This window comes from Erythrolamprus reginae, chromosome 3, assembly GCF_031021105.1.
Source record: "Erythrolamprus reginae isolate rEryReg1 chromosome 3, rEryReg1.hap1, whole genome shotgun sequence".
Classification (NCBI taxonomy): domain Eukaryota; kingdom Metazoa; phylum Chordata; class Lepidosauria; order Squamata; family Dipsadidae; genus Erythrolamprus; species Erythrolamprus reginae.
Window position 1 is genome coordinate 241,497,853 of NC_091952.1, and position 27,485 is coordinate 241,525,337.

Here is a 27,485-nt window from a genome sequence, read left to right on the forward strand (position 1 = left end):
GTCTTTTGGTGGAGAAATCTGAGCAACCGAAGGCTGAGTTATGCACATCATTCTGACCTCTTGTCGTTTCTGGGTAACAACTCATAGAAACAGAAGAGTATCCAACATCGTTTTTAAAAGTGGGTTCCTAATTTTTTTAAAAAACTAAACAAACAATTACAAGTCACATAATCTGGGTCTTTTGTCATCTTATTAGATGTAAATAAAAACCAAGGCCAGATTGATAAAGAATCAAGAAACTGGTGCTAACTGATTCCTTTGCCGACATATTTCTGCACGACCGGAAACATCATCAAGGACTGGTTTGCCTCGGAGTTTAAAGGAATTGTTAATTAGTTGCACACAACAGTGAAATCACTCCATCTCAGTTTATCAAACCAGTCACTGATTTGAAGGAGCGCTGGCAGGGCATGAAGAAATGGTGAAGGAGAAAAACTAAGCCTTGAAAATTATTGAGTACAGCACTTCCCATTTTGCAGAAGCATCATTTCCTAACGGCTGAATTTGTATCTATGTATATTTCTATTTGCTTTGTTCGTTTGTATCCTTAGTTTAGAATCTTGGGCAGTTCGGCTAATGCGGAGGTGTGGAACGATGGCCCCTTTATGACTTTTTGGACTTCAACTCCCATAATTCCAGAGCCAACATTTCTGGGAGTTGAAATCCACAAGTCATAAAGGGTCCATCGTTCCCCATTCCTGAGCTAAGGTGATTAGGGGATGGAGACAAGACTAGGATTGCTAGGATGCCGTCTTGAATTTCCATAGTAGGTGTTGCCTAATAATTAACATTAAGTCGAAGAAAGTCAAACTCTAGAAAAGACCAATCATTTAAATCAGTGTTTCCCAACCTTGGCAACTTGAAGATATTTGGACTTCAACTTCCAGAATTCCCCAGCCAGCGAATGCTGGCTGGGGAATCCTGGGAGTTGAAGTCCAGGTATCTTCAAGTTGCCAAGGTTGGGAAACACTGATTTAAAGCAATTACCAGTTGTGTGGACTTCAACTATCAGAATTCCACCAGTCAGCATGGCCGTTTGAACTGGAAATCACCAGAATTGGAAAACACCGATTTAAAAGACAAAGAGAAGTCTGACACTCCCTTATCACAGCACACCTGGCATTGTTCTCCAACGTCACCTGTCAGCAGCTCCGCATTATGACATCAGGTTCTTAAATGAAAAATTATCACCATCTTCCATCAGCGATTCCTACGCTCTATTTAAGTGCGTGTGTTTCATTCAAAAATGAAGGATGCTGGAGGGAGTTAGTACCTGTTTTATTCAGCTCAGCTTTCTGATTTTTGTTGCTTTTATCATTATACAAAGAGGTATTTTTGTACATTAACCATTCAACAGATCTGTCTGCATTCAGTCTTGTCTCTCTCACTCTCATATGGGAGAGAAGCATTCCCCAATCCATGCCAGGATACACACACCAAAGCCACCGTTATACATTTGAGGCAACAGATCGGGGTTTTTTTCTCATTTCCAATTAAATATGCATAGGATTAAACCCCATCAAAATCAGGATCAATAGGACTAGCTCCAACGTCAGTGCAGAGAACCGGGCATTTTAAAATCCACCACGATTTGCTATGCTGGGAGTACAGAGGCCGCCGTAAGCTTGCAAATTAAGAACTAGCATTATTTAGCCAAACTTTTCTTCCTTTGTTTAATGGCTCCAGGTAGAATTCATTACCAATTGAATCCGATTTAGCTAAATAAGTACTTGTCACTCAAAAGGGGGGAATTTAAAAAAAAGTTGCTTTCCACTAAATAAAAAGAAATGCAACTGTAGATACCTGAAAGTGTTTTTCTTAGCATTGCTGTGGACTTGAATATTTTAACTGAATTCAAACCGGAGGAAGGAAAGTCTCCAGTCATTTTTTTTTTACCTCAAATTGGATTCAGGAAGGATTTTGTAGGGCTCTTACATGAATTGAGGCCTATAGGACCAATTGACGAACACGAATTCCCTTTGAGAAAGCAGTTATAGAAAGTACGCTTTGTTGGACACCCTTTAAAAATGTATCATTCTTTTTTTTAATGGCAGCAGTGAATTTTAAAAGTTAATGGCCTGGAATAAAATCTATCTTGTCTCTTCAGTCGTGTTGTCTTCCACCAGGAACAAACAAGAATTCGTAACGGGTCAGTCAGAGCCAACAACACGAGAGCAAACCTGGTCCTCGGACACCCTCCACAGCAAGAAACATTCCCATGTGTTGTGTCGAAGATGTTCCTCACAGAAAAAAGAAGGGAAAAAAAGAAGAAAGTTTTTGTTTGTTTGTTTCATTGATCACCCAGCCGGAAGCCCTGTCCCCAGTTGTGTCTCATATCTCCCTGGCGATTATCTGCGGGTCTTCGCACACTGGCTGGAGGAATTCCAAATCCAGATATCCCTCCTCTTGTGCTGGGCAGCCATTTGTACCTGTAGGTCAAGAGAAGAAGGAATTCAACAAGATTGATTGATTGATTGATTGATTCTTTATTTATTGTCTGTCTGTCTGTCTGATCCATCTATCTATCTATCTATCTAGTCTGTCTGATCCATCTATCTAATCTATCTATCTTGTCTGTCTGTCTTTCTGTCTGTCTGTCTGTCTTGTCTGTCTGTCTGTCTATCTATCTATCTATCTATCTTGTCTGTCTGTCTGTCTGATCCATCTATCTATCTATCTATCTATCTATCTATCTATCTTGTCTGTCTGATCTATCTATCTATCTTGTCTGTCTGTCTGATCCATCCATCCATCCATCTATCCATCTATCTATCTATCTATCTATCTATCTATCTATCTATCTATCTATCTATCCTGTCTGATCCATCTATCTAATCTATCTATCTTGTCTGTCTGTCTCTCTGTCTGTCTGTCTGTCTTGTCTGTCTGTCTGTCTGTCTGCCTGCCTGCCTGCCTGCCTGCCTGTCTATCTTATCTATCTATCTATCTATCTATCTATCTATCTATCTATCTATCTATCTATCTATCTATCTATATCTGGATTTCTAAGCCGCCCTGAGTATTTTGTTTTCAATTCTAATTAGAATGACATTTCAACATTCCAAAGTACTCAAGTCCGATTTAAAAAACAAACAAACAGATAAACCAACTTACAGAAACTGAGGTGTTGACAGAAAATTTCTTCCTCCCAAATCCATTGGATATTTAAACATTAAGAAAAAGTACAGATGACCAACCAAGTTGCCGATCAGTTCATTGATGATGCTGTGGGATATTAGGAAAGAAGCATTAAACATTAGCGAATTGAGCAATTTCTACTAATAATGTCCAAGTATCTTAATCAACGGGGCCAATTTCTAAGGAGTTTGCACTGTTGAGGAGCTTGAGGGCTGCTAAGACTGAAAATAACCCAGACAAGGTACCCAAGGGTTGCATATTGTCTGCAAACATTTTTGAAAAATACATTTTTGCAAACCTGTGGGGAAGACAATGCTAATGGAATAAACACTGGATTTAAAAAGCAAATGCTATAAAAATAGATCCTAGGAAGGCTAAAGGGTCACTATCTCCATCATCAATTGCATCTATTTGAGTTCTAACTTCAGAAAGCCTTGACACAGTACAATTCATAATTATGGAAGACTGTTGCATTCCCATATATTCTAAGTATTAATGGTCACTTGAGCATTAATCTTTCTTCCAGCTACATTCCCAGAAAGTAGAATGCCATTGGAAACACAATAATAAAAATAACTGAAATTTGCAATAACTGCAAATTGGTTCAATTCTGGTCGGTGTAACTCAGCAGCTCAGTAATTGACTCCATGTTCTGTTGACCTTGCAAAGCTCCCTTGCCGATTAGGTATTTGGCAGCGTGTCAAGAGAGATCAAGATTGATGCTTATCAGCCTTCTTCTGAAAGACTATGACAGACTTCTGTCCAACTAATTAACATTGTTTGGGACTTATTAGGACTGGGAATGAACATAATTCACCTTTCATCAAATTGAAACTTGCAGTCCGAATCAACTTACTAGATGGCAGTTAGGAGCCTTCTTCAAACTGAATCAGCAATGGTTTGCACAAATCTAGCAAACAGCCCATCTTGGCAGCATTATTTTTTTTTAAAAGAAAACTTAAAATAAGGGACATCCAAACTACAATAGCGTTTATACAAGGTTTACTGCCCCTAAACAAATGATTACTGCAATGCTCTCTACATGGGGCTATCTTTGAAGAGTGTTCGGAAACTTCAACTTGTCCAAAATGCAGCCGCGTGAGCAGTCTTGGGCCTTCCAAGAAATGCCCACATCTCGCCATCACTCCGCGGACTGCATTGGCTACCAATCTGTTTCCGGGCACAATTCAAAGTGTTGGTTATGATCTATAAAGCCCTTCATGGCATAGGACCAGACTGCCTTCTGCTGCACGAATCCCAGCAACCGGTGAGGTCCTACAGAGTTGGCCTCCTTAGGGTCCCATCAACCAAACAATGTCAGCTGGTGGGACCTTGAGGAAGAGCCTTTTCTGTGGGAGCCCCGACCTTCTGGAATCAGCTCCCCCCAGAGATTCGCACTGCCCCCACCCTCCTTGCCTTCCGAAAGAGCTTAAAAAATCATCTTTGCCGCCAGGCTTGAGACTTTTAGATCTTCCCCCTGATCAATGAATGTTTCAAGTATGAATGTTGAATGATTGGTTTGATAGGTTTTACTTTCTTTTAATAGAATTTAATGGTTGTTTTTAATGTAGTATTAATTGAAATTATATTATTGTTCTGTTTTTTGTCTATGCTGTGAGCCGCCCCAAGTCCTCGGAGAGGAGCGGCATACAAATCCAATTAAATAAATAAATAAACAAACAAAAAATGCCCAAAACTTTTGCCTCTACCTCCTCAGGCAGTGTTACTACAAGGGTCACCCAGAAAGTAATGCACCACAATTTTTTTCTCAGCCTATAGTAATGGTAGGAATGTGAAACTTTAGATGTAGATTATTATAATTGTCAGGAGTGTGCGTAAATTTTGCGTTTCTTCAGACAGCATAGCTGCAGCAGTGTTTCGAAATGGCGTCTGTAAGTGATGCACGTTACAAGCAGCAAATCGTCATTGAATTTCTCAATGCAGAGAAAGAAACTGTTGGGAACATTCACAAACATTTGTGTACAGTTTATGGAGAATCTGCAATCAACAGAAGTACGGTTAGTCGCTGGGCAGAGAGGGTGAGGCCATCAGAGGTGATTCGCACAGTGCAGAAATGGCTTCATGACCAGAACAAGGAGGGGTACCGACAGGACATTCATGCCCTTGTGTCTTGCTGAAGGAAGCCCATAAAATGGGACGGAGATTACATGGAGAAATAGGGAGTGTAGAAGAAACATCATTCATTCTTGTGTGTAAGTTTCATTGTGTTCAATAAATAATTGTTGAAGAAAAAAATTGTGGTGCATTACTTTCTGGGCAACCCTCATATTTTACCTGAATTTTTATTTTAAATGCTGTTGCACCACCCAGAATTGCCACAGTGATATGAGTGGCTACGTAAATTAAGTAAATTAATAAGGCACAAACAGATTATCTGGAGATACTTACGAGCCTCCAATGATATAGTTGAATCCCAGGATAACCCATGGCAGATAGCATGCCTAGGAAGACAACAACACATATATGTTTATCATAACGGACCTAGACAAAATTATCCTTTCACCTCATTGTACTAGGATCCTGAACTTGGTTGGGCCCTCTTTCTAAATGCCTGTTGAGCTGCCACCGAAACAAATTGTTGGTTGAGATACTGGCTGGACAGTAGACTATACTACTATCCAAATTGCATTGGCAACAGTTTCATTTCATTTCATTTGAAATGAAGCCATGCTAAGCCATGCTTAGCATGTTGAATAAATATGCTTTTATGTTATTATGTTATTATGCTTTTATGTTATTTCTTTCCAGACTACCATGTTTTCTCAGCTATTGAGTCAGGGAGCTAGATTTATGAGCCTACAAAATTGAAAGCTTAGAACTACGACGCCTTAAACATTATCTAAGTATTGCCCACAAGATCATATGTTGCCTGTCAAAGACTACTTCAGCTTCAACCACAACAACACAAGAGCACACAACAGATTCAAGCTTAACATTAACCGCTCCAAACTTGACGGTAAAAAATATGACTTTAGTAATCGAGTTGTTGAAGTGTGGAACTCATTACTGGACTCCGTAGTATCATCCCCTAACCCCCAACATTTTACCCTTAGATTATCCACGGTTGACCTCTCCAGATTCCTAAGAGGTCAGTAAGGGGCGTACATAAGCGCACTAGAGTGCCTTCTGTCCTCTGTCCTATAGTCTCTCCTATATCTTATATTTCTTCTCTACTATATCCTCTATAACCCTCATTGTGTATTATTGTGTATTGGACAAAATAAATAAATAAAATAAATAAGATACTATGGCTTGAAGGAAGACATTCAGGAGTTAAAGTAGGCATTTTCTGAATTATTGATGTGCAGAGCCCAAAAGGTTTGCCACCACTACACTAAGTGGAGCAAAAATACAGTGGAGTGGCCTCCAGCGTTAACACTTGGGTCTTTAAAATGTTCCTTAGATGTTGCAAAAGAGACACACTTTTAACATTTAAATGGCATGCACTATTGTATACCCGTGATGGCGAACATTTGGCACATGTGCCACAGGTAGCACATGGAGTAATAGTTGCAAGCACGCGAGCTGGCTCTGCCCACACCGCCCTACCCCTCCCAGGAGGCTCCACATGGCCAGTTTTGGATGCCAGCTAAGTAGAGGGCTCATGCAGAGTCTCTAGGAGGCCGTTTTTGTCCTCCCCAGGCTCCAAAAAAGCCTCTGGAACCTGGGAAGGGAGAAAAAAATGGGCCTATTGGGGATGGGTTGTTTCCAGACTCTAAAGGCTTCAGGGAGGACTACTATGCCAAAAACAGGGTGGGGGGGTGCATGCATACATACACGGGGGAGCAGGGCAATGGGGGGGGGGGGGTCAGCATTGCTGTGTTTCATCCTTTAACTGTGCTTCAGCTGTCATGAGTAGTGTTGGGCGAACCGAAACCGCACAAATCGGGTCCAGCATGCCGAACACCACAAAATTTGTGCTTTGGTTCGGCGTTCGGGCCGAACACCGCAAAAGCCACTGCCCGGCTGTCCTCTGCTGAGAAGAGGAAGACGAGCCGGGCACCGGTGGCGGCGGAGGAAGGCGAATCCTGAGGAGTGTCGGCCGGTCAGGAGGCTGGGAGGGAGGCACAAAAGGAGCTGGGGAATCCCATGAAGAGATTCCGGGGGCGGAGCTTTGATGTCATGTATACTGGCAGGTTGCTAAGGACGCCAAGGTGATTACTTCCTGGATTCCATGGAATTATGGGTGTGAGCACACACGTGTATGCATGTGCATGTGCTTTCGGCACCCAAAAGAAAAAAAGGTTCGGCCTCATTGCCCTATAGTCTCCTCTGCAGAATGCAGCAATGTCTCCCTTAACCATTTTGTTCTAAAATCTGTTCACTATTACACTTGAGCCAAACTTGTTTAATGAAATCTCTTCCCTATTTGTTGAGCTGCCCTACAGCTGCTTCTGTAATTTTCTATAATCCATTAAAAGATTGTATATGGAGCCCCGACAAGAAGGAAAAGATTACACAGGCGTCAGATACATAAATGTCAAAGTTCTCTCAAAAATCTGGAAGGAATCAAGAAAGGGCTACCGTGATTCAATCGGATGATGAAATTCCATTGATTTGGGCAAAACTTCCAAAACACAGAAGCTCATCTCTTAAGACCACTCACCTTAAACCGGGTCCCAAACCAAAATGTCACAATCATGTCTCTGTTTAGCTGGGCCCAAACGTAAAGTACGGACATGATTAGGGGTATCATCAGCAACTATAATAGAAGAAAGGAGCCGACATGGTTTATTATTATTATTATTATTATTATTATTATTATTATTATTATTATTTATTAGACTTGTATGAAAACTCACACACTGTACTTAAAAATATCACACAGAAAATTCCTGCTCAATTTAGATACACATAGAATAGGAATAGAATAGAATAGAATAGAATTCTTTATTTGCCAAGCGTGATTGGACACATAAGGAATTTGTCTTTGGTGCATATGCTCTCGGTGTACATAAAAGAAAAAGACACATTTGTCAAGAATCATGAGGCACAACACTTAATGATTGTCATAGGATACAAATGAACAAACAGGAAACAATATCAATATAAATAATTAAGTATCCAAGCAACAACTTACAATCATGCAGTCATAAGTGGGAGGAGATGGGTGAGAGGAATATTATTATTATTATTATTTATTAGATTTGTATGCCGCCCCTCTCCGTAGACTCGGGGCGGCATACAAATAACGAGAAGACTAATAGTAATAGTAATGAGCTTTAGTGAATAGTTTGACAGTGGTGAGAGAATTCTTTGTTTAGCAGAGTGATGGCATTCGGGGGGGGGCACTGTTTCTTATATCTAATTGTCTTGCTGTGCAGTGCATCTTTTTGAGGGTAGGAGTTGAAACAATTTATGTCCAGGATGCGAGGGGTCAGTTAATATTTTCACAGCCCTCTTTTTGACTCCTGCAGTATATAGGCCCTATTATATAATTCTTTTATATAGTATATTATTTTGCACTGTTCAATCTTTTTTTCTGAGGGGGAAAAAGGGGGAATTAATTTGGAAAAATAACGGGTTACTTTGGGAGGGGGAGACATTCTGCAGATTTCTCCATAATCTATGACCCTCTAAATTAAACAAAACCAATAACCATATAAAGCCACATAAAGATGATGGCTCTGTGGAAATGCAAATACTACAATTTAATTAGGAGACTTGGGACAGGACTAGATGCTAACAGAGTACATTCAAAAACTTCTTCTGAGTGAAGGTAAATTTACATGTCCCGGGATAATGTTGCATGAGCCAATCTGAGTCAGCCATCAGAACCAAAGATTTTATTTTTCCAAGCTTTTGGACTCATGTTGGAGCCAGCCCATCCTCAGGGGGGAAAATGAGAGAGAGAGGTTCTCTGAGAATGGGCTCCAGCACAAGCCCCAAACCTTGGAAGAATAAATTTTTGATCCTGGCAACCGAGTGGATCCTGCAAAAACATTTCTTTCTTTTATCAACTAAGTGGACTTTAGCACTATATGTGAACCTTCAGTTGTGATTAATATTAACTTTCATTTACTATAAACACGTGTATAAATCAAGATTAGAGATTGACTTGTTTCAGTAACTAATAGTAAAACTAGAGCATGCCTGGGTTTAAACATAAGCTTAAACATTACTCATTACAAAACAGAAAAAACATCCAGCTGTGTTTCTGTAGCCATTTAAAGGACAGGGCAAAAGAGAGGAACCAGAGGCCATCACTATGTTTCAAAGTGGCCATATTCCCCAATGGCTGTTTCTTAATATTATTTGAATAATTCCGGGACCGCCTTCTGCCGCACGAATCCCAGTGACAGGTTAGGTCCCACAGAGTTGGCCTTCTCCAGGTCCCGTCGACGAAACAGTGTCATCTGGCGGGACCCGGGGGAAGAGTCTTCTCTGTGGCGGCCCCAACCCTCTGGAATCAACTCCCCCCCCCGGAGATTAGGATTGCCCCCACCCTCCTTGAATTTCGTAAACTCCTCAAAATCCACCTCTGTCATCAGGCATGGGGAAATTGATCCCCCTGGGCCGTTCCTGCTTTGTGTCTGGTATGTATGAGATGCATTATTGTCTTTTATATTAAGGGTTTTTAAGTGTTTTTAAGTGTTGGATTTGTATTGTTTCTGTTGTGAGCCGCTCCGTGTCTACGGAGAGGGGCGGCATACAAATCTAATAAATAAATAAATAAATTTGTAACTTTGATTTGGAAGGATGTGCACCAAAAATCCTAATAAACCTGATTTTTGTAAGCTCCTCAAAACTGTCGTCACAGGTGGGTTTTGTATTTGATTTTTAATAAGGGTTTTTTAGTTATTTTAATATTAGATTTGTCATATGCTGTTTTATTATTGTTAGCCGCCCCAAGTCTACGGAGAGGGGCAGCATACAAATCTAATAAATAAATAAATAATTTTTTAAAAGGATATACTTACTTGCATATTCATTGCTAAGCCAGTAATCTTTTCACATTAATTAAGGAAATCCAAACTAGGCAAACATTAATACTTAATTTATAACGATTCCATTTTAGACAAGCAGAATAATGAATGCTAATATTTGTTATCACATTGAAGCCCTTTTGATCCGGCTGAATACATTTGGATCTTTGCCTATCTCCTTCACATAGCTTTAATTAAGTCTATAAAATGTCCCTCACTCAGAACTACTAAGTTGGGCTCAAAAAAATACATTTACAGCAGACTCAGATTCTTTTGAGGGTCACGAGTGCAGGAACCCAGCACGTTGTGTGAACTAGACTTATCACGCTAGGCCATAATGTGGTTTATTCATCTGGCACATCATAATGTTAATCATGCTCCGTTAACCCAAATCTTATGCTCTCATTCATTTATACAGTGACTGTTCCAGAATTGATCAACTTTCCCACCCATGGGGACTCAAGAGGTATCAAGAAGAGAACCGGGTGTGCTGGGAATGACTTCCCTAAGGCCACGGAAGCCTCCATAGCCCAGTCTCCATCAATCCCTTGGTTGCGGGGCGCAGGGAATGCTTTTCCAAAACGCAAACCTGTCCAAACTGATGGCAGCAGATTCAGGAAAGGATACGACTATGCAAATCCAGTTGAACAGCAGCATGAACATGTAGTCGGCAGGCCTTCCATTGAAAGCACCTGAGAAGAAAGAACGGCATTGCTGTGAACATAATCCCTGGCAGTTGTTTTTTTCTTCTCCCTTTCCCCAAGAGACCGTGGGAGCCTCCAGAAGGCTGTGATTAAATCACGGGATGCAACTTCAACTTTTGCTCCGAGGAGGAAACAAGAGACTGCTCCGTTCGGTGAGGGTATTTGATGGGGAAAGTGTTATCTGAAAGCCCAGTTTTTGTAGAAAACCTGAATCACTAACCTCTGTACACAATATGAATTCTAGCATCAGAGGCTTTTTTTTTTTTTTTTGGTTTTGCTTTCAAACAAATATTACACAAAATTCTAGCGTCAAATTCTTCCCCTTGCACACACACAAAAAAATAATGGGCAAAATTAATGGGGGGGGGGCGTTCGCCCAGGTTCGCCTGGTGCACCAGTTGTGACCCTATTTGGACCGGGAGTCACTGCTCACAGTCACTCATGCCCTCATCACCTCGAGGCTCAACTACTGTAATGCTCTCTACATGGGGCTACCTCTGAAAAGTGTTCGGAAACTTCAGATCGTGCAGAATGCAGCTGCGAGAGCAATCATGGGCTTCCCTAAATATGCCCATGTCACACCAACACTCCGCAGTCTGCATTGGTTGCCGATCAGTTTCCGATCACAATTCAAAGTGTTGGTTATGACCTATAAAGCCCTTCATGGCACCGGACCAGACTATCTCAGGGACCGCCTTCTGCTGCACGAATCCCAGCGACCAGTTAGGTCCCACAGAGTGGGTCTTCTCCGGGTCCCGTCAACTAAACAATGCCGCTTAGCGGGACCCAGGGGAAGAGCCTTCTTTGTGGAGGCCCCGGCCGTCTGGAACCAACTCCCCCCAGAGATTAGAATTGCCCCCACCCTCCTTGCCTTTCGTAAGCTACTTAAAACCCACCTCTGCCGTCAGGCATGGGGGAACTGAGATACTCTTTCCCCCTAGGCCTTTACAATTTTATGCATGGTATGTCTGAATGTAAGTTTGGTTTTTACTTTAATGGGTTTTTAATAGTTTTTACTATTGGATTATTGTGTATACTGTTCTATTATTGTTGTTAGCCGCCCCGAGTCTCCGGAGAGGGGCGGCATACAAATCCAATAAATCAAATCAAATCAAATCAATACTACAGATAGGCCTTGGCTTACGGCCACAACTGAGCCCAATTTCCATTGCTAAGCTTCGGGACCGCCTTCTGCTGTACAGCTCCCAGTGACCGATGAGGGCCCCCAGGCTTGGCCTTCTCCCATTGGCTAAGCAGTGTTGATTGGTGAGGCCACAGGAGAGGGCCTTCTCTGTAGTGGCACCAGCTCTCTGGAACCAGCTACCTCCTGAGATCTGTACTGCCCTCATCCTACTGGCCTTCTGGAAAGCCTTAAAGACCTGACTCTGCCATCAGGCCTTGGGCTGTCTATCAATGATAAATATTTTAGATCCAGCCCCAAAAGAAAATATATGTATGATGTTATTAAGGTTTTTTTTTTATTGTCTCTTTTTAGATGTCCATTTCTGTTGTAAGCCACCCAGAGTCCTTCGGGAGTTGGGTGGCATATAAATTAAATTAATAAATAAATAAGGGAGAAAGTTGTTAAATATTTTGCTTCGTTTCATGCCAGAGTGGTTAAGTGAATCGGTTAATTGTTAAGTTAGCAACGTTGTTACTGCCGTTGTTAAGTTAGTAACATGGTTGTTTAAGTTGGTAACATGGTTGCTGTGTCAGCGTTCCAAGGAACACAACCCATTGAAAGCAGAACTCCTGAGGCAGGTAGATTACTCAAAGAACATGTTTCTCTTTAGTTTTTAATTATTTGATTTGCACTGCATTGTTTACAGTGATCCCTCGAGTTTCGCGATCTCGATCTTCGCGAAACGCTATATCGCGATTTTTTAAAAAAATTAATTAAAAAAAACCCCCACTTCCGCGTTTGGCTTCGGGACTCAGCTGGGAAGCGGTGCGGCTGTTTTAAAAGGTCGCAGCCGGCCTGGGGGGCTTCCCAGCACCCCCCCGAACCCCCAACCTGGGTCTTCCCGGCCGCCCACGCAAAGGGGAAACCCCGGCTCCTCGCTGATGCCCGCCGCTTGCCCGCCCGCCAGCAAGAGGGGGAAGACCCAGGGAAGGTTCCTTGGGCCGCCCAGCAGCTGATCTGCTCAGTAGCGCAGCAGCAGCGAGGAGCCGAATCGGGGTTTCCCCTTTGCGTGGGTGGCGGGGAACGCAAACTCCACCATCTACGCATGCACGGCCATAGAAAAAAAAGGGCGCGCATGCGCAGATGGTGTTTTTACTTCCGCAACCCTACATCGCGAAAAATCGATTATCGCAAGGGGTCTTGGAACGGAACCCTCGCGATAATAGAGGGATCACTGTATTGTTGTTGTAAGCTGCCCCGAGTCTTCGGAGAGGGGCGGCATACAAATCGAATAAATAATAATAATAATAATAATATCAACAACTACTACTACTACTACTACTATTATTATTATTATTATTATTATTATTATTATTATTATTATCATTATTGAGTACATCGTATTGACACAGCCGGTGAAAATCAATTCTAGTCTTTTGTTATAATAATAATAACAATAGAGTTGGAAGGGAGCTTGGAGGTCTTCTAGTCCAGGGGTCTCCAACCTTGGCATCTTTAAGACTTGTGGACTTCAACTCCCAGAATTCCTCAGCCAGCAAAGCTGCTCTAGTCCAACTCCCTGCTTAGGCAGGAAACCCTTCACTACTTCAGACAGATGGTTATCCAACATCTTCTTAAAAACTTCCAGTGTTCTTAAGCAGGAAAGTGTGTAAGAAGAAGCAATTTTTCCCATAGGAATCAATGTAAAAGCAAATAATAACACCCGGTTCTTATCTAGAAAAGGTCTTAAGTAGAGGCATTCTTAGGTAGAGGTACCACTGTATTCACTTTTGCCATTTAGCAATTGCCTGGGACTGAAAATCATTTTTTCTCCCCTACAACACAATCACAAAGTTTTCTTTACCAGAACTTTTTAAGATGAAAGAATAAACTGGCATGAGAATTCCAGCAAGTTAACTAATTTGAAATATACACCAGTGTCTACAATGCAGCAGAGATTTTTTTCAAAAATTTATTTATAGCCTTATTGTGTGCTTGAGGGAGAGTTCCATTTTCACTGATAAGGAGGGAAATCTACCTCCAGCTATCTACAGATGTTTTAATAAAGGTTCAACCAACCAACAGCTAAATCTTTTTGCGCTCTACAGTAAATTCATTCAATTCTCTAGTGATTAAAAAAACCCAAAAACAAATAAATATAGCTGGCAGGCCTTCTCTCCTCCTTCACCAGCCACCTGTTACAATGATCTTGGTTCCCACAAGAAAACTTTTTATTTTGACTGTTAGCTGGGCTATCTACTTCCCCCCACTTCCTTCCTTCTCTCAGGCTTTGTGGCAACCATGAGGCAGCAGCACAAGATGGCTTCAGCCAGGTGTGCCTCAGAGTTAACAAGCTGAGTGAATAGCAATAGCATTTAGACTTATTATTTATTTTATTTATTTATTATTTATTAGATTTGTATGCCGCCCCTCTCCGAAGACTCGGGGCGGCTCACAACAGTAATAAAAACAATATAGCAGTGGAACAAATCTAATATTAAAAAACATATAAAACCCTATCATTATTTTAAAAAACCAAACAGCACATTCATACCAAACATAAAACAAAGTATTAAAAAAAGCCTGGGGGAAAGGTGTCTCAACTCCCCCATGCCTGGCGGTATAAGTGAGTCTTGAGTAGTTTACGAAAGACAGGGAGGGTGGGGGCAGTTTTAATCTTCAGGGGGGTTGGTTCCCGAGGGCCAGGGCCACCACAGAGAAGGCTCTTCCCCTGGGGCCTGCCAAACGACATTGTTTAGTCGACGGGACCCGGAGAAGGCCAACTCTGTGGGACCTTATCGGTTGCTGGGATTCGTGCGGTAGCAGGCAGTTCCGGAGGTACTCTGGTCCAATGCCATGTAGGGCTTTGACTTTATTTGTCAGAATGTCACAAAAGTTGATCACACGACTTAAAACACTGCAGCAGCTGTCGTAAATGTGAACCAGTTGCCAAATGTCTACATTTTGATCACGTGATCATGGAGATGCTTTTACAGTGGTAAGTGTGAAAATCAGTCGTAAGTCTTTTTTTTTCCCAGTGCTGTTGTAACTTCCAACAGTCATTAATTAAACTGTGGTAAGTCAAGGACCAACTGTACAAGGTTCACAATGTAGTCGACATTCTAAACTCTACAGCTTCTGCAGTATAATCTGAGTTCGAGAAATGTATTACATAATTCTTTGCAAAGTTCCATCACTTAAGGCTGCAATTCTTAACACAATTATTGCAATTGGGAATAACTGGTTATGCTAGAACGTGTTTTTAAACCAAGGGTCCTCAGACTACAGCCTACAGGCCGCATACGGCCTGCCAAAGCCATTAATTCGGCCTGTGCGGGACCACAAGGCTGCCCCACTCACATTGCCCCACCTACTCACATTGCCCCATCCCCCTACATTGCCCTACCCACCCACCGGCCCCCACCTGAAGGCTAAAAATGGGATGTACGGAGGCCCCGTTTTTGGCTTCCCCATCCTCCACAGAGGGAGACAGACACACTCACACACACACACAAACAGAAGTCCTTCACTCCCCCCAAGGCAGCCACATCCCTTCACTAACCTGCTTTCCACCCCCAGGAGCAAAACAGATTAAAGTTTAATTTGTGTGTATTGTTTAATGGACTGCTAAATTGGCCATGTCTACCCAACCACATGACCACCTAGCCACACCCACCCAGCTGTTGCCCCCCCCCCCCCCCAACCAACAGTCTGAAGGATTGTCAATTGTCCCCGTTTATAAGGTTTGGGGACCCCTGTTCTAAACAAACTACATAAGATCAATCCCAGAATATTTAAAAGGCAACTCTTAATTGGTTGGCTTCAGTAGATTGGATTTATTACAAGAAGAACAAAAAACAATTTTTGTGCTGCTTGTATTTTAAAAGATACGTACGCTTAGTAATAATCAAACTTATCATAAATTATTACATCCAAGGAAAATGGCCTGAATGCACTTTTAATTTATTAGTTCTAAATTATGGGAACTAAGCAATTAAGATGCTTGCCAAGTTAAAAAAAACAATTAACGAGATACAGTGGTACCTCTAGTTACAAACGTAATCCGTTCCATGACCAGGTTCTTAAGTAGTAAAGTTTGTAAGAAGAAGCAATTTTTCCCATAGGAATCAATGTAAAAGCAAATAATGCATGCAATTGTGGAAACCACAGGGAGGGTGGAGTCCCTGTTTCCTCCCAGGAGATTCCTAGAGAGTCCCCACAGAGGCTTCTCCCCACCTTTTCCAGTTACAGTTTCGAAGGCTCGGGTTTGTAAGTGGAAAATGGTTCTTGAGAAGAAGCAAAATAATCTTGAACACCCGGTTATCTAGAAAAGTTCATAAGTAGAGGCATTCTTAGGTAGAGGTACCACTGTATTCACTTTTGCCATTTAGCAATTGCCTGGGACTAGAAATCATTTTTCTCCCCTACAACAAAATCACAAAGTTTTCTTTACCAGAACTTTTTAAGATGAAATAATACACTGGCATAAGAATTCCAGCAAGTTAATTTGAAATATACATCAGTGTTTACAATGCAGCAGAGATTTTTTTCAAAAATTTATTTACAGCCTTACTGTGTGCTTGAGGGAGAGTTCCATTTTCACTGATAAGGAGGGAAATCTACCTCCAGCTATCTACATGACAGATGTTTTAATGTTTCACATAGTTTCCCTGAGGTCTTCCTAGCCTTGTAAAGGGAAATCTAAATATTCAAGGGATTCCCAAGCCAAGGTTGCAGATTGCAGCTGCTAGTTTTCTACCTGGGCTTGCAAAACTTTTATCTTTTCCTCTACTTTGTTCTAATATATGCATTTTTTTCTCTAATACATTCAACCCACCTTTGCAGTCAGGCATGGGGAATTTGATTCCCCTGGGCCGTTCCCGCTTTACATATGGTTTGTATGAGACATATGATTGTTTTTTATATTAAGGGTTTTAAATTGTTTTTAACTATTGGATTTGTATTGCTCTGTTGTTGTGAGCCGCCCCTAGTCGTCGGAGAGGGGCGGCATACAAATCTAATAAATAGATAGATAGATAGATAGATAGATAGATAGATAGATAGATAGATAGATAGATAGATAGATAGATAGATAAACAAACAAACAAACAAACAAACAAACTGCCCAAAGACAATTTTAGACGTTTATGTACATTTGTATACAGTGAACCCTCGAGTTTCGCGTCCTCAAGGATCGCGAAAGGGCTATTTCGCGAGTTTTCAACCCGGAAGTAAACTCCACCATCTGCGCATGCGTGCCCTTCCACGCATGCGTAGATGGTGGAGTTTCCCCGCCGGGCAGAGGCTTCCCTGGGTCTTCCCCCTCTTGCCCCCGTAAGACCCCAGCGGCGGCGCGAGCAACGGCGTGGGCGGGCGGGCGGCACGCGCGGGGACACCCCAGCTCGGCTCCCCAGCTGGGAAGCGGCCCCAGCAACAGCGTGGGCGGGCGGGCGGTGCCCGCGCGCTTGGAGACATCGCAGCTCCGCTCCCCAGCTGGGGAGCCGAGCTAGGGAGTCCCCACCGCGCGCGCGTTGCTGGGGAAAGCGCGCGCGCTTGGGGAATCCCTAGCTCCGCTTCCCAGCTGGGGAGCAGAGCTGCGATGTCCCCAAGCGCGCACGCTTTCCCCAGCAACGCGCGCGCGGTGGGGACTCCCTAGCTCGGCTCCCCAGCTGGGAAGCGGCCCCAGCAACAGCGTGGGCGGGCGGGCGGTGCCCGCACGCTTGGGGACATCGCAGCTCCGCTCCCCAGCTGGGGAGCCGAGCTAGGGAGTCCCCACCGCGCGCGCGTTGCTGGGGAAAGCGCGCGCGCTTGGGGAATCCCTAGCTCCGCTTCCCAGCTGGGGAGCGGAGCTGCGATGTCCCCAAGCGCGCGCGCTTTCCCCAGCAACGCGCGCGCGGTGGGGACTCCCTAGCTCGGCTCCCCAGCTGGGAAGCGGCCCCAGCAACAGCGTGAGCAACGGGGTGGGCGGGCGAAGGGCGGGCGGCAGTGGAAGCAAAAACACCATCTGCGCACGCGCAGATGGTGTTTTTACTTCCGCACCGCTACTTCGCTAAAAATCGATCATCGTGTGGGGTCCTGGAACGGAACCCTCGCGATGATCGAGGGTTCACTGTACATCCACACAGAGCACAAATTAAAAAAAATATAAACTGACCACCTTCGGGGTTGGGCGGCAGAGAAGACGAATAAAATAAATAAATAAATAAAATGATATTATTATTATTATTATTATTATTATTATTATTATTATTATTATTTATTAGATTTGTATGCCCTCCTCAAAGGTTAAAAAAAGAATTGAACATTATAATGGTGCAGTTGTATATTTACCTGTTTCCAGACGTGATGAATACTGATACAAAAAATAGAGATTCACCAGATACAGGAAGCCTGTCCCTGGGCCAACAGGGAAATAAAATGTGGCAGTTATTGGCCTCCAGATCTGTTCAAACAAAAACAGCAGGTACATAAATTACTATTTTTTGAGAACTTGTTTAAACAATACCAAAGTTACTTGCATCATGATTGATAAGATAGGATTGTACTACATACTAACACAGGGGTAGGCAAAGTTGGTTCTTCTATGACATGTGGACTTCAACTCCCAGAATTCCTGAGCTACCATGATTGGCTCGGGAATTCTGGGAGCTGAAGTCCACAAGTCATACAAGAGCCAACTTTGCCTACCCCTGTACTAACAAAGTTAGATCTATAATTATCTGATGGATTATTGGAGGTGGGAAGAATATTGAGCCCCCATCAGCATCAGTATCCAACAGTACTGAAAAGAAACGATTGAGCCAAAGTTTAAAGCTTTACTGAAGCGATATGCAACCTTGGCAACTTTTAAAACTTGTGGACTTTAACTCTCAGGATTCTGGAGAATTGTGCTAGGGAATCCTGGGAGTTGAAGAATAGGATAGAATAGAATTCTTTATTGGCCAAGTGTGAATTTGTCTTTGGTGCATATGAACTCAGTGTACCTAAAAGAAAATATACATTTGTCAAGAATCATGAGGTACAACAATTAATGATGGTCATAGGGGTTAAATAAGCAATGAAGAAACAATCAATATTAATAAAAATCTTAAGGATACAAGCAACAAGTTACAGTCATACAATCATAAACGGGAGGAAAAAGGTGATAGGAATGATGAGAAAAAACTAGTAATAATAGTAGTGAAGACTTAGTAAATAGTTTGACAGAGTTGAGGGAATTATTTGTTTAGCAGAGTGATGGCGTTCGGGGAAAAACTGTTCTTGTGTCTAGTTGTCTTGGTGTGCAATGCTCTGTAGCGATGTTTTGAGGGTAGTCCACAATTCTTTAAAAATTGCCAAGGTTGGACACTTGCTTGACTGGGAAAGGACTAAAAGAAACTTTTGATTCATAAACTCTGTTCTGTCTTTTGTTATAACAATAATAATAACAACAAGAGAGTTGGAAGGGACCTTGGAGGTCCTCTAGTCCAACTCCCTGCTTAGGCAGGAAACCCTTCAAACATCTTCTTAAAAACCCTTCCAATATCTTCTTAAAAACTTCCAGTGTTGGAGCATTCACAACTTCTGGAGGCAAGCTGTTCCGCTAACTGTCAGGAAATTTTTCCTTAGTTCTAAGTTGCTTCTCTCCTTGTTCAGCTTCCACCGATATATGGTTGTAAGAACAATTTCAGAAATTTTTTTTCCTACCATAGTTTTTCTCCAGAAACAACAAACTCACCCTTCATGCAACACACAAAAGATTGAGAGAGTGGAAGATATTACTCTAGCCTAGGGATTGGTAATCTTAAACACTCAACCAGTCACAAAGGTACTAACTGAAAGCCCCCCCGTTCAATTCCTCCATCATAGACTTTCCTCCTAGCATAGCGCCCTTTTTCCTCTACCTGCCCTAACCGAAAAGATTAGGCAGGCAGGATTCCCTTGGGTACCATTTGTTGGGGGTCAAGGAAAAGGGAGGGTTTTGCCTTCTCCTCCTGCTCAAGATCCCCATGTACAATTGGTGGGCCACTGTGTGACCCAGAATGCTGGACTCGATGGGCTTTGGTCCAATTCAGCCTGGCTCTTCTTATGTTCTTATGAAAGCCCTATCAATTGTGGAGCTGACCAGCAACAGGGAGCTGCAACAGAGGGATGAAAGAGCCACATGCGGCTCCAGAGCCGTGGGTTGCTGACTCCTGCTCTAGCCTTACAAGAAAATATTATCAAGCTTCAATAAAGGGTCATAGTGGGGGAAGGGGAAATCTCTCAAAGTGACTGAATAAGTTCTGGACATGCCGTCTGGTCGTAAAATGAGGGAAGACACAGAAGGAGTCTCTTGGAAGAGACAACAGATGGTTGATAGCAAAGAGGACAACCCAACATTCACCATTTGCAGGTTACACTATTACAAGTGATTTGTGCACCCTTGGTATTGGTTCTGGACGGCTGGCTGTGGAGTACACACATCTACAGTATATACTCGACTGGAAGACAGTAAATAACAGAAGCACAGGCAACATCTGAGACTTCACTTAAGAGTCCATAACTGGATGGTTGCGCTCTGCATGCTGTTTACTACGATTCAACTGCCTGTCACATGTGAACTTTAGCAACTTTCCAGCTGTTGTAGGGACTTTCCTGTCTGTCACATGTTAAGAATAGCCCAGCTAATCACGCAAATGGGCACTACATAAATAGCCTTTCTGCAAGAGGCAAGCCATGTTTTCATTTGGACTTGGAATATCCCCCAACAGCATAATCCTTGGATGCATAATGGAGGATAATGTTCCTTGTCCAAAGCCGATATGGACAATGGCTGCAGAGGTTGAGCTACAGTCAAGCATGTTTAGAAGGCATCCTATCAAGAAAGAGCAGAGGTCTTCAAACTTGGCAACTTGAAGACTTGTGGACTTCAAATCCCAGAATTCTCCACAAGTCTTCAGGTTGCCATGTTTGGGGACCCCTGAGCAAGAGTATGTCATAAAGCAATGAGTTCCCTATCCAGAGCATTGCTGCATCTCTCTATGGTAAAAGGATGATAAAGCTACCTCAATTCTATGTTTTGCTATTTTCAATATGAAAGCAAAGAAGAGGGAGGGAAATAAACCCTCAATCTAGGTGTCAAAGTTACTGCATGTCTCTCAAAATAAAATGTCAGCAAAGAAGCATGTTTCTCCTCCAACCTTGAGAAATATAGTCTTGCATCAAACAATTCCTCTTATTACTATATTTCCCCACTTGGCATTCCAAAATGCTGAAATCTACTTTTTATGCTCCAGCTCCTGCTTTGCTGAGCATACCAACCCAGGTGGCAATGGGAAAAGAGTAAGATAAAAAACTCACACAACTTTAATTCTTATCATATTTTCCATATCTTCATAACATGGAACATTTATTCATAGGAAGCACTTTTATTATCCTACAGAGAACATATGTAGCTCAAGATTGAAGCAGTGGGCTATAATTACTTAGACAGCTGATGAAATGTCTGTAAATGAAAAACCAAGTTTAGAGAATTTGTACAACCCAATGTTTTTTATTATCTATTTTTTTACATTTGGCGTTCCATGTCTAATTGCAAGGATACATGGGGGAAAGCAATTCTGAATAGGTAAGCATATTAAACATCTTCCTAAAAAAACTCATTTTGTTCAGCTGAAACAAATAGTGGACAAAAAAAAATCCAATCTTGTACAATAGTGATTTAAATAACTCCGACCGCAAAAGAAAAAGAGACTAACCAACCATTTGCAACTTAAATTACTCCACTTTTTTTTTTACTGTCTTGGTGCCTATCAAAATGCCAGAAACCCCTCTGAATGTAAATGATTGTTTATACTCTTGGCACTAAAAATATAGCTCTGCAAGAAGATAAAAGGCAATAGTGAAGCCTGTGACCAAGATAAATCAAACAATTCAATTGATCTCTCATGCTATTTATTTATTCTACATTCCTTCCTATTTCAGGTCATTAGTGGGGTTTTTTTTAGCAATGGCCGGAAATTAAAGCAGCTCAACTGTTTCCATGATTACTGAAAAAGGAAACACCTCCCACACATCCACTCTCAAAAAAGGTGTTATTTATTTTATTCCATGAGTAACATGACACATACTGGTACTTTTTCACACTTCTCTTAACTAAGAGAAACAGGGATGATGAAAAAGAAGAAAACTGAACCTCTCAAGAAACTGGCTTTCAAGCAGCCAATAACAAAATTGTAATAGTATTAGCTTGTTTGGTAAGTTTAGCATTTGCCCAGCACTAGTTACAAGTTTTCTCAGCCCTCTGCTATGCTTCGTACCCCTCCCTGCTGAGATCAGGTATTTCCCACCAAGCAGTATGCAAATTTCCCCACTTTCAGCTTCAGAGCTAATGTACAAAGCAGTTCACTTTTGATCAGTTTTCAACTGTTATGCAAAGCTCGCTCAGTGACATGATTGCACCATGTAATAAATAAGTTATGATTACCTTTCTACACCATGTTCAACCAAGAGCATGCAAGTAAACTCCTGTGGCTTGGAATGACCCCTAGTTTCACATGACTCTTAACTTTCTGACCAGAGTGGCATCCATACAAAGCAAAGTACATAGGGATTGGTCAGTATTTGGATGGGAAGCCACAATGGAAACTCCACAATCCTTCATTCAGACAGACATATATACAAATAGCAATTTCATTCTCACAATAAATAAATGGGAAACTGAATCCCACTGGTGTACCCTAGATCAGGGACTCTCCAATCTTGGCAACTTTAAGCCCGGTGGACTTCAATTCCCAGAATTCAAAGCAAAGCTGGCTGGGGAGTTCTGGGAGTTGAAGTCCTCTAAGCTTAAAGTTGCCGAGGATGAAGACTCCTGCCCTAGATTCTATCTATTACTTTTCCATATTGGCTGAAATTAACCCTAACCAGAATCTCAGGATTGGGCAACTTTAAAGAAAGGTGGTGAGAGCCATCAACCAGTGGAACAGCTTGCCTGCAGAGCTTGTGAGTGCTCCAACACTTGAGAATTTCAAAGGGAGACTCGACTGCTGTTTGTCCAAAATGGTCTAGAGACATCTTGAGTGGGGGGGTTGGACTAGATGGCCTACAAGTCCCTTCCAACTCTAACAATCTGTAATCTGTAAAGACTTAGCTCTCTAGAGAAGTCTTTGATCCCTGGAAAAGTAGTAATAATAATAATAACAGAGTTGGAAAGGATTTTGGAGGTCTTCTAATCCAACTCCCTGCTTGGGCATTTTTTTTGTGGAACCCACCCTTGCATGACTGATACTAAATTGATACGCATGTGTGTAATTGATATGTGCATGTATGTGTACACATTTGAGTATTATATTCAGGGGTATCCATAGGGTAGGGTTTAAAAAGTCAGATGGCAGCTGCAATGCATATAAAAACAGCTGGAACTTCAAGCTTAATGTTGTGCCTATTATTATTATTATTATTATTATTAAACAATAATATAACATATATGTGTGTGTGTATAAATACATAGTAATATAAATATACATATTTATACGTCGTCATCATCATAGTAGTAGTAGTGATGATGATACAACAACAACAACAACAACAATAATACTAATGTAGCAGCAGGGAAGAAGTGGGTGACCAGCAGGCACAGTGGATGGACTTAGTTACTACACCATTAGAAGACCTGTGAAAGCAGGTTAAGGACAGATTATCATGAAGAAAAATCCTATACGGTCATCATAAGTAAAAAATGACTTGATGGGCCCATGATCAATCATTTTCTGAAAGATACTTTTAAAAAAGTCTCTCTATCACACACAAAAAATCCCCTGCTTAGGTGAGCCCCATTCAATTTCCTACAAGGAAAAAAAAGAGTTTTGTTTTGTAAATGTCAAGTTAAGGTGCCTCCCAGCCAAATCACTGAGGGCACTTCCACCATAGCTATAGAAAAGTACACAAGGCTGGAGGGGCATCCCCATCCCTTTCAATAACGGACTGCCATTCCCAGCACGCCCTGCGCGGCATTTGCTTCTGAGGACTATAGGCAACGAGCGCGCGGTGCATGCCGGGAGCTGTAGTCCAGCTGGCCTACCTGGAAGCGGTTGATGAAGGCGTCGGGCCACAGGAAGAGGTAAACGGGGCTGATCAGGCCTAGCTTGCCCAAGAGGGGCACCGCGATGGCAGCCGCAAACCAATAGCGGGTAATAAGCGGGACGCTCCGGAACCAGTCCCCGAAGTCCGACATCTCCCCTGCGCCACTAAGTGACAGGGAGGCCTGGACGCCAGGCCTCGCGCTCCACGCTCCCGCGCTGCTTCTTTTGCTCAGCCACAGAGCGGAGCGTCGCGAGTGGCTGAGAGCTCGCCGGTGGGTGGAGCCCGCCTTCTTCCGACGTGGCCACACCGAATTCGGCCAAACGGCCACTTCCGGTTTCCGCCTTCTGTTTGCTAAGCAACGGGACCAAAATAAAGGGGCAAAGGAGCGTCGCCGGAAGTTTCCCTCTTAAAGGGACCGGGCGCTTTCTCACCCCCCCCCCCGTCCCTCGTTCTCTACGTACGGAGGGTCCTCGACTTAACAACGGTTCCTTTAGTGACCGTTTTACCTTGTCTTCGGAAAGCGTGGGCGCTCCATCACTGGAGGCTTTTTAAGAAGAGACACGCTCAGTCACTTGTCTGAGATTGTATAGGTTCTCCTGCTTGAGCAGAGGGGCTGGACTAGAAGACCTCTAAATTCGCTTCCAGCTTTATTCTAATTCTAATTGTTTGAATCGCACTTGGCCAATAAAATTCCATTCTATTCAAATTGGGAGGGAGAAAATGTGGAATTTTTTAGAATTATTATTCTGAAATAATTGTAATTTCTGATTATTAAAATCAGAAGTTACATTGGCATTGGGGGGAAAAGGGCTGGATTACAAGACTTCTCTAAGTTGCCTTCCAGCTCTGCTCTAATTCTATTTTTTTTCCAAGTTTATTTATTAATTTTCACAAAACTTTAAAACCAAATAAGTCTGATACATTTCCACAGATCATACTCTGTATCTTTTGCATTTAGTAGTTGTACCTCATTACACAATATGTTCATTACATTGTATAGTCTCATTAATAAAAATATATATATTTGTGATATATTCCATCGAAAAGAAGAAAAATAATAATAAAAAGTGACATTTGTATCTATGTCTCTTATCGTATATCAGCAAAGTATTAGCCATTTTTATAATTACTACTTTCATCATTTGGCGCTGTCATATTGGCGCTGTATGTTTATCATTTTTATATACACTCACACTATACATTTTTATATTTTGTTTCTATTTTGGATCCATTCATTATTATTATTATTTATTGGATTTGTATGCCGCCCCTCTCCGCAGACTCGGGGCGGCTAACAATAGCAGTAAAACAGTACAACAAAATCCAATACTAAAAAACAGTTAAAAACCCATTACAGTATATAAAAACAATCATACATACAAACATACCATACATAAATTGTGAAGGCCTAGGGGGAAAGTGTATCTTTCCATATATTTATGATTTCTTCATATATTTATGATTTCTACAAATCTAATAAATTATTATTATTATTATTATTATTATTATTATTATTATTTCCCTTAATCTCCTTTGTATTTTCATCCATCTCTACATATCTATAGATTTTTTCAATAATATTGCTCTCTGTTGGGGTGGTTTCCTTTTTCCACAGTTGGGCTATTGATATTCTAACTGCTATTGTGATATGCGTCACTAAATGAAGTGTCTGTTTATAGTACTGTATTTCTTTTTCCAGATTCCTAATAACATTCCTTCTGAGTTTGATCTCTTCCTTTGTAATTTCAATTAGCCAATTATGAATAGTATTCCATAAGTTTTTGATTTTAGCACAGGTCCATCACATACGAAAAAAGGTTCATGACTCCTTATTGCATTTCCAGCATCCATCGCTTACTGTCGAATACATTTTAGAAAGTCTTGAGGGTGGGAGGTATCATCTGTAAAATAGTTTAGCTCTATTCTAATTCTAATTAGTCTTCGGAGTCTTCGGAGAGGGGCGGCATACAAATCCAAATAATAAATAAATAAATAATAAATAATTATTTGAATTAAGATTATTCAAATTGGGAGGGGAGAAATGTGGAATTTTTAGAATTATTCTATAATAATTGTAAAATGGAACAAAAATCACTTAACAAATTTCTCAACAACATTTGGGCTCGGTTGGGATCATACCTATCTATACCTGTAGATAATTACTGTAATAATAATAATAATAATAATAATAATAATAATAATAACAACAACAACAACAACAACAACAACAACAGAGTTGGAAGGGACATTGGAGGTCTTATAGTCCAACTCTCTGCTTAGATAGGAAGCCCTACACAACTTCAGACAAATGGTTATCCAACATCTTCTTAAAAACTTCCAGTGTTGGAGCATTCACAACTTCTGGAGGCAAGCTGTTCCACTGATTAATTGTTTTAACAGTCAGGAAATTTAAGGCATTTTAGTTTTTAAGAAAAATAAGGGAGAGGGGCTAGGCTGGCATGCCATGCTATAAAAAAGCACTCTTGGGGAATTAAGAAAAGCAGCCTGTGTTTTAATTTCCCAAGAATTCCTCAACCAGCAGGCTGACTTGGAAATCTTAAAAGTTGCCAAGTAAGAGAAATGTTAAAGGGTTAAATAAGGTTCCGGAGGGAAGTGCTTTCAATAGGAAAGTGAACACAAGAACAAAGGGGCACAATCTGAGGTTAGTTGGGGGAAAGATCAGAAGCCACGTGAGAAAATATTATTTGACTGAAAGAGTAGTAGATGCTTGGAACAAACTTCCAGCAGACGTGGTTGGTAAATCCACAGCAGTAACATGCCTGGGATAAACATATACCTATTCTAAGATAAAGTACAGAAAATAGTATAAGGGCAGACTAGATGGACCATGAGGTCTTTTTCTGCCGTCAATCTTCTATGTTTCTAAACACCACTGTATCTTTGGCTGCTCTGTACAACCCTTCCCCTCCTGTGCAAACTACAATTCCCAGCAGGCTTTGCTAAGGAACGCTCCACACAGAGAGAGGGGGGAGTCTCCTGCCTCTTCCTTCCTGAGTCCACGCCGAGGGGAGAAGCGTTCCTCTCTTACCTCCCCCCATAGGATGATGGATTGGTATATTCTTAAGTCAGAGCGGTCTGGCAGGAGAAGCGGCCGTTGGGGTTGCATTCAGTCCGGTAGTTGAGGCGGCGATTTTGTTTCCTTTCCCGCCGGGATGCAGAGCACGGATCTGGGCAACAGGGAGCAGGGCAAAATCTGGCACCGCAGGCCCTCCCCGGCAACACAGCAGGGGTAACTTTTCCGTAGACGCAGCAGCATCATTGGCTGCATTTTATTTTATTTTTTTAAAGCAGTTGTTCAACCATGGAGCTTCCAACTTCAGGGATAGTCTATCTCGGAGGTTCTTCAAACCTGGCCACTTTTAAGACTTGTGGACTTCAATTCCCAGAATTCTCCAGCTGGTGGTGAATTATAGTTGCCAAGTTTGGAGAGACCCTGAGTTAGCCCATGACCCACCTAAAAGAGCTGGATTCCAACTCCCATCATCCCCATCCTCTCCAGCAAGGGAA

General features: G+C 41.9%; 2 protein-coding genes across 2 annotated transcripts in view; one reads left to right on the forward strand and one right to left on the reverse strand.

The window, feature by feature from the left end:
- Window positions 1–1,261: 1,261 nt before the first annotated feature.
- Window positions 1,262–24,279, reverse strand: DERL1 (derlin 1). The gene is made up of 8 exons (XM_070748287.1): window positions 23,956–24,279; window positions 18,243–18,354; window positions 10,713–10,777; window positions 10,080–10,106; window positions 7,766–7,861; window positions 5,548–5,600; window positions 3,115–3,225; window positions 1,262–2,429 (listed from the first exon to the last, which is right to left on the reverse strand). The coding sequence occupies exons 1-8, from the start codon at window positions 24,106–24,108 to the stop codon at window positions 2,291–2,293; spliced, it is 756 nt and encodes a 251-aa protein (XP_070604388.1). The 5' UTR covers window positions 24,109–24,279; the 3' UTR covers window positions 1,262–2,290.
- A 2,654-nt stretch (window positions 24,280–26,933) lies between these two features.
- The window catches only part of TBC1D31 (TBC1 domain family member 31), a 45,153-nt gene continuing 44,601 nt past the window's right edge, over window positions 26,934–27,485 (forward strand). Inside the window, exon 1 of the mRNA XM_070748252.1 lies at window positions 26,934–27,207. Within this exon, the coding sequence (XP_070604353.1) occupies window positions 27,131–27,207 (77 nt within the window). The 5' untranslated portion in view covers window positions 26,934–27,130. The remainder of the gene's footprint in view (window positions 27,208–27,485) is intronic.